The following is a 12,729-nucleotide window of genomic DNA, read 5'->3' as shown; positions in this document are numbered from 1 at the left end:
TGTTTACATTGAAACAAGCATTAAAAATCTATTCCGTTAGAAACGTACAAATAAATTGAATATTTAGTGTAAAAAAAAAACTACAACAAGTCACTTTTGCGTGGCTTTTAAATTTCAAATTTGCAAAATACCGCCACAGTACGTGAAAATAATAAGAAAGCTAGCGTGCAAAGGTGCACATTCAGTGTAAGCCTTTAACAAGAAAAACAAAACCAAACGCTTGAGTTTTAAAGGGCATTATAGTTTTTTTATAAACTATATTCGGTTCATGCGATTTTGTATTATATATTTTTTTATACTGGCATCATTTTACAAACAGCTGACCGTTTTATCCGATATCAAGTATTTGTTAATAAAAAAAATCTCCACTTTTGTGCGCTTATGAAAAATATAGTAAATTTAAATAGATATTTTATAGTTAATTGATTACATTGCCACAGGCATCGTAGAGTATGCTGTGATAAATTAGTGATTTTAACAATTTGTTTTTAAATTAATTAAACTTTGTATTCTATACATTATTGTAAGTGAAAAATATACAATTTGATGTGTGGTTTATTAAATATTATGAATTTAAGGAATAATTTCTGCACAACTAAAATATAGTACTATATGAAAAACGATTTAATTATATTCTTTTATTTTCGTTTTTTATATTATTATAATTATAATGTCTATAATTGTTTTTATATAATCAATTTTGTAGTTTTCGAATTTAGATACATTGAATTGTTATTCTTTATTGTCTCTATTATACCTAATAGTAGTTCACTCTTCCATTACCCTGATTAAAGACTTGCGTACCACCATTATCATTTACCATGACACCTTTAAAACCACTGTTATTATAAACCGTAACACTGTCGTAAACTTCAACGGTATCTACTCCGAAAATTGGCCCATCTTCGTTTAGTATTTCTGTATCGTTATCCTGCACATCCTCGTCCCCACTACTATCAGGCTCTTCAACTGTATCGAAAAATTCATCATCGCTATCTTCGCTTGTTGGTATAATTTCATTTGTTGGTTTACTCCCGTTGTCATCATCATCCGAAAACACTACTGTAGATTCGGCTGATATGTTAATAATATAATCTGAAAAATGAATTAGCTATCACTCAATTATATAATAAAATAAAACAGTTAAATTTAATTGTTTTCATCTTCGATGCGTGACTGAGAGGGTATTGGTTTTAACATGGTTGATTTTACGTTAGACACGTTATATGTTGGAAATATTACTTTTCGGCTTATCTTCGCTTATTGGCATAATGAAATTTGCTGGTTTACTCTGTTCACCCATCCCGTTGTCATCATCATCCGAAAACTCTACTGTAAGTTCGTCTGAAATGTTAATAATATAATCTTAAAAACGATTTGGCCATTGCCAATATTTAAAAATATCATTCATAATTTGTTTACCAATTTATAACAATTATTTTTAACGTTTCGCATAAATGTTGAAGAATTATTAGCATTTTTAGTATTTAAACTACAGAACTGTGTGTTTAACTGTGTTTCCGTAGCATAAAAATTTATTTTTAAAAATGAACAGATGAATCAAAATAAACATTTGTTTTTCCCAAAATTACCTGGTTCATAATAAATAATTATATTATACGAATCAGTCAAGTAGAACACAAAAAACTACGAATAACAACGAAGAAATTTATCACGGATATTAGTTAAACTAAACATTATTGAAAAATTTAACAACTGTCAAAATAGTAATTATATCATTATATATTTATACATATAGCTATTTATGGTTGTATGAATAGTCTACTTTTATTTAAAACATAATTTAAAATAAAATATAGTATTTAAATAAGGCGCAACTCAAAATTTTATTTTTCAATTAAAATATATCACACAAAAAATAATCATGAAACACAACCGTTTTCCGTGGAAAATATGGTTTCTTCAAACTCGATCATAATAATAATAATAACTAAAAAGCCTATTATCTCCACGACACTAAATGCTTTCCCTCTTATTATGCCCGACCTCATTGAGTTTTTATTTTATAAAAATCTTTTACAATTTTTTTTAATTTTAAAGTACGGAACTATCGCTTTTCAAAACTAGTTGAATTTGTGAGGAATTCAAAATAAGATATTTTTATCTGGAGTGTTTTTTGTTTCCCTAACATTTCTTGGTTAGTAAAAATGTACTTTATTATCAAATTAGACTTACCTGCATTGTTACTATTGAGCATACCCCCTGCATCACTAATCTGCACGCCATTAATGCTACTGTCATTAACATAAACCATGTAATCGTCGTTTACTGGATCGTAGTAAACTTCATCAATGTTTATTGGCTTGTCTTCGTTAAGTGGCAAACTCGGTTCACCAGCCCATGTAAAGTGGGTACCGTTGTCATCATCATCCGGAAACTTCAATGTAATACCGTCTGAATAATAATATTAATAATAATACATAACAGTTTAGTTCGATTTTTATAGCTTAGATGAGTGTTGACACCTTATATGTTGAAAATAATTCTATAATAATAAAGCCTATATGATTTGACCCTACTATATCCCCGAACTCATTGAATTTTTTTTTTATATCAAATCTTTTTATTACCTATTGTTGGTGGAACCTCACCACCACCACATCTGAAAAGCAAATGTTTATATTTAAAACATAAATTAATACACGAAAACTCCAGATTTTGTAAAATAATCCCTAACGCTTTTAAAAAATAATTAGAAAAAATACTTACTCCACGTATGCTGCCAGACCAAGCAAAAGAATAATTTTAATAATAGTCATATTATTAAGTGTTATAATATACTGTTGAATTCGACTGTAATAAAATACTAACTGTTTTCAATACTTGTAGAACCAAAGTCAACGATTGACTACAATTGAATAACACAAAGTTGTGCATAGGGATGGTCTTAAGTTTAAGGGCGTCTTATGACATTATTTTCCAAACTATTATAATAAAAAATATTTCTTTGCTTAGAGCTGATCGTGCCCCGTCACCACTATGCTCCGTCACCACAGGCTTTTTTTATTTTTGCTTTTTTTCAACATGAATTTTGCTCTCTGGTGGATACTATACGTTTATGTGAAATTGCAAATTTTTATTTCGTTGCCTAAAATATATTCGAATAATACCTATGGCGGTTAGAAAAGAATATATCGAAACACTTGTGTGTGAAAGAGACCAAAAATATGATGCCTTATTTGAGAATATTGTCAACTTATGACTTTGTAATGACCTTCGGTTTTTTTAACACATCATGCTATATCATGCACACACTAAAGCGAAAATTTGCAAGCTATGATTTTATACATTGAACATTTGAAAACGACATTAACGGACAATTGTAAATTTGTTACTTGTTTTGATGAATTATGATTAAGTAATATGCGGTTATGGTTTAGATATATTTTCCTATTATTTGACAATGGATTCTTAAGTATAGGAAATATTATATCGTTATCAATTTTATAACAATTGGCCAATATAGGATAATAGAAATATAGTAGCAGCATAATATAATTGCTGTTTTTTGCTTTGATGCGAAGCTGAGAGAGTATTGTTTTTACAACGATTGTGTTTTTTGTGTCTGGACTCTCGAAACATGATATTTCCTAAACCGCTGAACAGATTTCTTTGTGTAGCATCTCTATAGATTAGAGATTGTACCCAAAAGGTACTTTTAAAGGCAAACCAATTAAAAAATTTACCCATTCCCCTTTAAAATTGAGAAAAACACCTAAAAAATGCAACATTTTAAAATCAGTCCAAATTAGTTCCAAATGTGTATGGCTTTTTTTACAACCATAGTACTATCGTGAAACATAACCAAACAAAAAAAATATCATCAACCCTTTCCTTTAGAGAGGATAGCCATTATTTCTTAATTTCTTTTTTTCAAACAAAGTTTAAAAGTTTAAATGTATACCTATAATGGAACTATAACAACTACAATTTTTTCAAAAATCTGTAGTCAAATTATTTTTTTTTTAAGCAAATCCCACAAAAAATGGGAAAATACATATTTACAATTTGTCAATTTCAAGGTTGCTATGTGTGAGTGAATCAACAGTCAACAAACAGTGTAATTTTTGTTTTATTATGCTAGTATTTACGATATATGAGTAACTATGGAAATACATTTTTATAGACAGACAATTAACACTAATCGTATACACTCTAATACTTAAAATTCATTTCTAAGCTCAAAATTGTGATTAGATACAATGCCTTTAGCTGTATTTAAATTTTTATAAGAGAACACTGGTCCTCCAGTTCTAAGTTACTAATATGCTCCGGCCCCACTGTAATGGTTTTCTTTTTAGTATTTAAATGTGTTCAAAAACAAATTTGTTCGACAGTATTGCTCAGCAGTCTTTTAAAATTAAAATAATAATATTCACTATTTTATTTCGATATTATTTAAGTGTTTTATATTTATTTTATTATAATATTTCACGCGGCAATGAATAGACGTAAAATATTATGGAAAATAATGTTCATAACATTCTTGTTGTCTTGAAAAAAAATAATGGTGTAAATATGTATTTTGCTAGTGCAAACAATACATGCAAACCGTCCGCAAACCGTACTTTGTATCAACCAATTGTAGTCAATCGTTGACTTTCGTTCTACAAGTACTGAACACGGTGAATATTTGATCATAGTCGGATTCAACAGTATATTATAACACTTAATAATATGATTATTATTAAAATTATTCTTTTGCTTGGTCTGGCAGCATACGTGGCGTAAGTATTTTTTCTAATTATTTTTTAAAAGCGTTAGGGATTATTTTACAAAATCTGGAGTTTTCGTGTATTAATTTATGTTTTAAATATAGACGTTTGCTTTTCAGATGTGGCGGTGGTGAGGTTCCACCAACAATAGGTAACTATATATAATAAAAGATTTGATATAAAAAAAAAAATTCAATGAGGTCGGGGATATAGTAGGGTCAAATCATATAGGATTTATTATTATAGAATTATTTTCAACATATAAGGTGTCAACACTCATCTAAGCTATAAAAATCGAATTAAACTGTTATGTATTATTATAATTGAGTGATTGCTTCGTCGATTTTAAAATTATATAATTACATTTCAGGCGGTATTACATTGAAGTTTCCGGATGATGATGACAACGGTACCCATTTAATCCAGACCGGTGAACCGAGTGAACCACTTGACGAAAACAAAAGTATTACTCATTTAGATTGTTACACGATAAAATATGCCCGATTTATAGTTTTGTTTAATTTGTTCGAGGGTCAAAAAAAAAAATCGCAGCATAATTTCGTTCACTTTTTGTTGAGACTAATCCTTAGGAAATTTCAACTGGTTTATTGGGAAATGTATAATATTGTAAAAAAAACAACTAATAAATTACTATAGAATTATTTCCAACATATAACTTGTCTTAAGTAAAACGAACCATTTTAAAACTAATACCGCCTCAGCCACACATCGAAGCTAAATATAATTGAATTATTAAACTGTGTTTTACCATAATTGAGTGATAGCTTCGTAAATTTTAAGGTTATATTATTAAAATTTCAGAAGATATTCCAACAGTGTCTTCCGATGATGATGACAACGGGGCCAGCTTAATCGATGACAATGAAAGTTTCCAGTTTAATAACTTACAGAATATTAACACTGGCATTGAAGATGAGCCAATTAGCGAAGAACATAACCCTTACCTTGACGACAATGTTACATATACAGTGTCTAATACAGGTGGTACGCAAATCTTAAATCAGGGTAATGGACGTGTGAACACCTATTATAAAAGGAATAATAAAGGTAAGTCTAGTTTTGCCTCGGGATCAAATAGTATGTTATCATAGCTATCGTGAAATTTTACTTATTGAAAACGTTCACGATTTAGAAGAACCAATTAATGTAAACATTCAACAAGACGGAGCTAGTAGCAGTGGATTGCATTCATCGAAGTTTTATAATAGTGTGCAGATTAATAACACTGGTATATGAGACATTATCTACGCACGCACGTTCATATCGCTCCGTGTTCTATTCTTTGTAACTTTGGATCAAATTACCCGTTTTTTTACTTTTTAAGTTCGTCAAGTTCATAATAAGTGCGTGTACAGACTGGTGTCGTTGTTGAGTCAGTCTGCTTAATACCTAATCACTCAATGTCAGTTTTTTTAATTTGCCTTCAACTACATAGTGGAAAGGTATATTAAATTTAACTAAATTTTATCAGTAAAGTACGGCTTCTATCGGTTCAGATAAGCAGTTGCAACCCGTGACTGCTATTTCTGATTGAATCCGGCACGTGTCAAGGCCACCATTTATTGTTATTATCATCATACTTGTTGTGCAAATTATTTGGCCTATCTGCATTGTTCAAGGCGTCATATTTGATTAATTGCCTACTTTACCAACGATAACCGTAAACGCATAATGTCCCAAAATAATGATCTCTTTTCTGCAGAGCTAAATAAGTGGACAAAAAATATGCTCGTTGACTACATTGTTACGCAATCTTTACCTGTTGGTGTTAAATTTAGTGAAGACTTGTCACTATTTTTAAAAAATTCTTCTTCTAACCCGATAACGATTTCACCTGAAAATCCAATAAATGTAGCCTCCATTCTACAATCCGTTGTCGAAGAGCTCAAATCTGTGGCACTCAGTAATTCTAAATTACATGACAAATTGAACCGTCTCAATATGTCAACAAGTGGTACCTTTGCTTCCAAATCGAATGCAGAACCCAAAAATTTGCCAATAATTACTGTTCACCCGAAGCTGGATGCGGATTCTCGTCCTAGACAGCCCGGAAACCAATTGACCAATAATCAGCCTTCGGCCTTAAAACCAAGATTCATCGTCGGTTCTCATAAAAACTCGTCCTCTAAGCTGTCTTCAGTTCCCGTGCGGAAACATGCTGATATTTTTGTCTCGAGACTTGATCCATGCGTTACGTCTACCATGCTTGAATCTGAATTATTCAATAGCTACTCAGAAGTGACCATTAATAAAATGGTAACAAGACACCCATCATACTCCTCATTCCACGTACGCTTGCCCGCGGAGAAGCTTGATGAGGTCCTCGAACCTGCATTCTGGCCTGATGGCGTAATGGTCAAACGCTTCTGGGGTCGTCTTACCCCCGAGATGATTCTAAATTCCACTCGAAAAAACTAATATCTTCATGTTCGTCTATCTCTACTCCTACTGTTGATGTACACGGAAATAACTTTAATAATAAGGATTATTGTCTATGTAGTGATTTATGTACTTGTAACCGCGTTCTCTTAGATTATTACCAAAATTGTCGGGGTCTAAGAACCAAATTAAGTATTTTAAAATGTAATGTTGCTGTTTTTGACTATATTTTTATTTGTTTCACCGAAACATGGCTCTGTAATAGGTTCTATGACAATGAACTAGGTCTAATTAACTATATTGTATATAGATGTGACAGATCTAGCTTAACAAGTAGTTTTTCAAGAGGTGGTGGTGCTCTCATCGCCATCCGCAATGATGTCGTATCTAATTTAATTTGTAATCCTGCGATTAATGTCGAACATGTCTTTGTTAAATTTAGTTATAATCATACCAACTATGTTGTGTGCTCTGTTTACTTTCCTCCTAATTGCCTGATTTCGGCTTACGAGGCTTTTATGTCCACTGTGCAATCCGTTCTTCTCCTTCACCCAGATTGTGTTTTCATATTTTGCGTTGACTTCAATTTGACAGATGTGAAATGGTCCAATGACGATTTTGGTTTATTATACAACTCTATTTCAAATCCTAGAATACAATGTATCCCTGAAGCATTTGCTTTTTATAACTTCTTCCAGCTCAATGACATTCTTAACTCTTTTGGTGGTATCTTGGACCTAGTGCTTTCCAACGACAAAAGAATCTATGTTTTAAAAGCTGAAAACTCCGCGGTGCCTTGCGATTCTTACCACCCGGCTCTTGATATTATGGTAAAATTGGATAATGTTTCCCCTATATTAGATCGTTCCCATAATTATTTCGACTTCCGCCATGCTCCCTATACAGAAATTTGTAAATTTCTAGATTCATTTAATTGGTTAGAGACCATAATGTCTCTAGATGTCGATAAGGCAGCAAATGCACTTTTGCATTTTAAACTTTGTTCCAGAAGGGTCTTACGTACCTTCCACATTTCCGAAATGGTTTTCTAGTAATCTTAAACATATTGTTTTTAGTAAGAAACGAGCGCATGCAAAGTTTAAAACTTCACACTGCCCCCTTGACTATACAGAATTCTCTACACTTCGAGCTTCTTACAAGGCTGAGTATAAGAAATGCCATACTGCCTTCTTGTCTCGTACTGAGTCTATGCTAAAATCTAATCCTAGGTCGTTTTGGGACTTTGTCCGAGTTCATAAGTCAAGCAATGAGATTCCCCACACTGTGCATTTTGAGAACATAAAAAGTTCGGTCAATGAGTCAGTTTCGAATTTATTTTCCCAATACTTTAATTCAGTCTATGTTCCACCATTATCTATTGACTCTCCATCTTCATTCCTGTGCCATGACCTGCCTAGCACTTGCTCATTCAGCATCGATGATATTGATGATGGCCTAGATGCCCTAAAAAATATAAAGTCAGTAGGCCCAGATGGCTTATCAGGTATTTTCTTGTACAATATTAAATCTTCACTATGTTTTCCACTGTGGCTACTTTTTAGGCGTTCCATTGATTGTGGAGTTTTCCCATCTATCCTTAAGATTAGCTCTGTCACTCCTATATTTAAATCGGGTGATAAAAACGATGTCAAAAATTATAGACCAGTTTCAATTTTGTGCCACATATCCAAACTTTTCGAACAACTGGTATTGAGAAATATTCAATCTTCTGTTAATTCAATTCTAATCGACGAGCAGTATGGGTTCAGACCTGGTCGCTCGGCCACTATGAATTTAATGGTATTTAATAACTTTGTTATGGAGGCTGTTGAAAAGCACATCCAAGTAGACGTTATTTACACAGACTTTGCAAAAGCCTTTGATAGAGTTGACCATGGCTACCTAATTGATGCTCTATACAAGTCCGGGTTTGGCGAACCACTGCTGTCGTGGTTCAAGTCCTATCTATCCGACCGAGTTCAATGGGTTAAAGTATTCGGCTGTAAATCTTCCATCTCTAAAGTCTCTTCTGGAGTTCCTCAGGGAGGACATCTATCCCCGATCTTGTTTTCACTGTATGTAAATGGCATCAAAGGGGTTATCAAAAATTGTGAATTTCTCATGTTTGCTGATGACTTAAAACTTTTTAGGAAAATTGAAAACTTATCTGACTGCTCTGCGCTCCAGGAGGACCTAAACAACATGGTTGCATGGTTTAATACTATTGGTTTGCAGTTTAATGTGAATAAATGTCATTCCATGTCATTTTTTAAACACCGCTCCTCTATCAGTTATACGTAAGCAATCAACGGTTCTAATGTGACATCTGTCAGTAGTAAGAAAGATTTAGGTATTATTTTTAATACTGACCTGAATTTTCACTCTCATATTGAAATGTTATGTTGCAAAGCTATAAAAACGGTTGGGTTCGTAATACGTATTTCGAAAGAGTTTAATTTATATTCTTCTCTGAAAACAATCTATTGCTCCTTGGTCCGTTCCTTATTAGATTATGCATCTGTCCTATGGGACCCTTATACGTTAGCGGACTCCTGTCAATTAGAACGTGTTCAGAGACGATTCCTATCTTGCGCAGCTTTTACATTAAAAATAAAACATCCTCCCCACGACTACTCTATAGTTATGCAGGAATTAGGTCTCGTCTCATTAGCAGACAGGAGAGTTAACACCAACGTAGAGTTTTTGAAAAAACTTGTGGATGGTCGCTTTGATGCTCCCTCACTTCTTGTATTGGTCAATTTCAAGGTCCCTTCCCGCACTATTCGACACCATGTCCCATGCTTAGTTTCTACGCACACTACAAATTATGGCAAAAATAATCCTATTGATCGCATGATGCGGCAGGTCAATGAGAGTACCATTTACCATAATATATTATTTTAATATTATTTTTTTTTGTCCACTTTACTATTACTAATTTATATTACCTGTTATTATTATTATTACTATTATTGAATTATTATCATGTTTAAACTTATATAGTATCTGAATTTGTATTGTCCTGTGTTAAATTGTTGTAAAGGGCTTTGCCCGTAAATATAAATAAATAAATAAATGAGTGATTGCTTCGTCGATTTTAAAATTATATAATTACATTTCAGACGGTATTACATTGAAGTTTCCGGATGATGATGACAACGGTACCCATTTAATCCAGACCGGTGAACCGAGTGAACCACTTGACGAAAACAAAAGTATTACTCATTTAGATTATTACACAATAAAATATGCCCGATTTATAGTTTTGTTTAATTTGTTCGAGGGTCAAAAAAAAAAAATCGCAGCATAATTTCGTTCACTTTTTGTTGAGACTAATCCTTAGGAAATTTCAACTGGTTTATTGGGAAATGTATAATATTGTAAAAAAAACAACTAATAAATTACTATAGAATTATTTCCAACATATAACTTGTCTTAAGTAAAACGAACCATTTTAAAACTAATACCGCCTCAGCCACACATCGAAGCTAAATATAATTGAATTATTAAACTGTGTTTTACCATAATTGAGTGATAGCTTCGTAAATTTTAAGGTTATATTATTAAAATTTCAGAAGATATTCCAATAGTGTCTTCCGATGATGATGACAACGGGGCCAGCTTAATCGATGACAATGAAAGTTTCCAGTTTAATAACTTACAGAATATTAACACTGGTATTGAAGATCAGCCAATTAGCGAAGAACATAACCCTTACCTTGACGACAATGTTACATATAGAGTGTCTAATACAGGTGGTACGCAAATCTTAAATCAGGGTAATGGACGTGTGAACACCTATTATAAAAGGAATAATAAAGGTAAGTCTAGTTTTGCCTCGGGATCAAATAGTATGTTATCATAGCTATCGTGAAATTTTACTTATTGAAAACGTTCACGATTTAGAAGAACCAATTAATGTAAACATTCAAGAAGACGGAGCTAGTAGCAGTGGATTGCATTCATCGAAGTTTTATAATAGTGTGCAGATTAATAACACTGGTACTCAAAGTTTCCAAACGAAATCACGAGAACAAGAACCAACCAATGCAAACATTCAAAGACCCCGAGCTAATAGGAGTAGATTGGGCTCATCCAGGTCTGCTATTCCAAGAAGCTGGACGATGACTACCGATAACAATGAAAGTTTCCAGTTTAATAACTTTGGTAATGTAAATGGTGAGTGTAATTTAGCCTTGGGGTCGTATTATTATTATATCTTTTATCAAAATGTATTTACCTATTGAAAACGTTTCAGGAAATATTAATGTCCATATAAACGGTTCACCTCTGGACTTTCAAGGTGATACACTCTTCATCGGCGATATCGAAGTCGAAGGAGTTAACGCAACTGTCAGGCCATTAGTGATAGTATGGGGCAACAGTGCACTCAGTGTCAACGGGATAGGTCAACCAGCATTCACTGGGATACTAGGTTCAGGAACCTTGGTTTTTTGAACGTTCAAGAAGCCATAAATCTACAACAAAAAATACAAATTCAATTTATCTAAATTCAAAAATTACAATTGATTATATATAAAAAAATAATAAAATTTAAAATTGTAATAAAACAGATGAAAATAAAACAATATATTAAATGCCGTATTTTGTAATTCTATTGTTTAGTAATGCAAAAATTATACCATACACTCATAATAAAATAACACATAGAAACAAAATACCGAATGTCTGGTTGGTACGTGTGAGTATAAATAAATGTGATAATGCAAAAATAAAACACTCTTTCAAACTTAGTATATTATTACATACTCCTATATGTTATGGTCGGATTGGAATCCTAATATTTTCAAAAACCACCAAGTACTGTACGTTTAGAATTCAATCATCGGAAGTACACGCAGCATGACATATTAAAGGTTTATGCTTAAAGGTTTATTGGTTTATCGTTGGTTCTGAAGTTTAGAAGAACGAAATGTCCGAGTGTCCGATGTGAGTTACTTAGAGACTCGAGAGAAAAAAATATGAAAGACTAAGAAGTGTACAATGATAAGTAAGTAAAAATTAAAACCTTAAGGTACCGTGCGCTCAAAATACCTAAATACTAGATCGGGTGTAACAACGGATCTTTCCAACACAATACTAAATTTTTATTAATCCAGCCTGTTTTCGACGTGCCACGCAAAATTTTTGTGAACATGTGGTTTGCAAATAACATAAATATCGTGTACGATCATAAACTTTACATGTCATAAACTACATATAAAAAACACCATTTTCTACAGCTCTATATTATGTTGTACTTAAAGGCGTCAAGACCAAGCGAATGGCCAACCACTTTCTTGAAGCTAGTTCAATTATATGTTTAACCTAAAGTCTTCCAATGTTTTATACTTGTATATAATACTGTGCGGGTTTAAACCTGAGACCATACTTCTGCGGTAGCATGGCAGAAGTTGTTATATCACTTTTTGTAATTGTTGTTTTGATTATACTGATAAGTTTTAAAAAGGTACCTCACAAAGTGGCAAAACATGGTATGACTCGGTGCATCCTAATTTCTAATATTTATAAATTGCCCATAATATACACCCCCGTAGAGCTGCATATTGCCAATACTTATTATATTAAAGCC

The 12,729-nt window shown here is 32.4% G+C and overlaps 1 protein-coding gene across 3 annotated transcripts; it reads left to right on the top strand.

Moving 5' to 3' along the window:
• Nucleotides 1–4,561: 4,561 nt before the first annotated feature.
• On the top strand, nucleotides 4,562–11,733 carry LOC126837964 (putative uncharacterized protein DDB_G0285119). 3 transcript variants are annotated; one of them, XM_050572004.1, is made up of 9 exons: nucleotides 4,562–4,748; nucleotides 4,841–4,887; nucleotides 5,107–5,199; nucleotides 5,559–5,804; nucleotides 5,890–5,985; nucleotides 10,259–10,351; nucleotides 10,712–10,957; nucleotides 11,043–11,315; nucleotides 11,395–11,733. In XM_050572004.1, exons 1-9 carry the CDS (start codon nucleotides 4,699–4,701, stop codon nucleotides 11,592–11,594), a joined length of 1,344 nt encoding a protein of 447 aa, XP_050427961.1. In that variant the 5' UTR covers nucleotides 4,562–4,698; the 3' UTR covers nucleotides 11,595–11,733. The 3 variants fall into 3 exon arrangements, with proteins under 3 accessions (XP_050427961.1, XP_050427962.1, XP_050427963.1); XM_050572005.1 differs by having other exon boundaries at nucleotides 4,565–4,748; nucleotides 4,856–4,887; XM_050572006.1 differs by lacking the exon at nucleotides 5,890–5,985 and having other exon boundaries at nucleotides 4,566–4,748.
• Nucleotides 11,734–12,729: the final 996 nt, after the last annotated feature.

Source organism: Adelges cooleyi, unplaced genomic scaffold (genome assembly GCF_023614345.1).
Source record: "Adelges cooleyi isolate 19-005CV unplaced genomic scaffold, UGA_ACOO_1.1 ACOO_flye_CR_arks_rails_tigmint_CR_PRNA_30, whole genome shotgun sequence".
In the NCBI taxonomy this organism is placed as follows: domain Eukaryota; kingdom Metazoa; phylum Arthropoda; class Insecta; order Hemiptera; family Adelgidae; genus Adelges; species Adelges cooleyi.
Note: the sequence above shows the minus strand (reverse complement) of the source record. Positions and strands in the feature narration are given on the sequence as shown.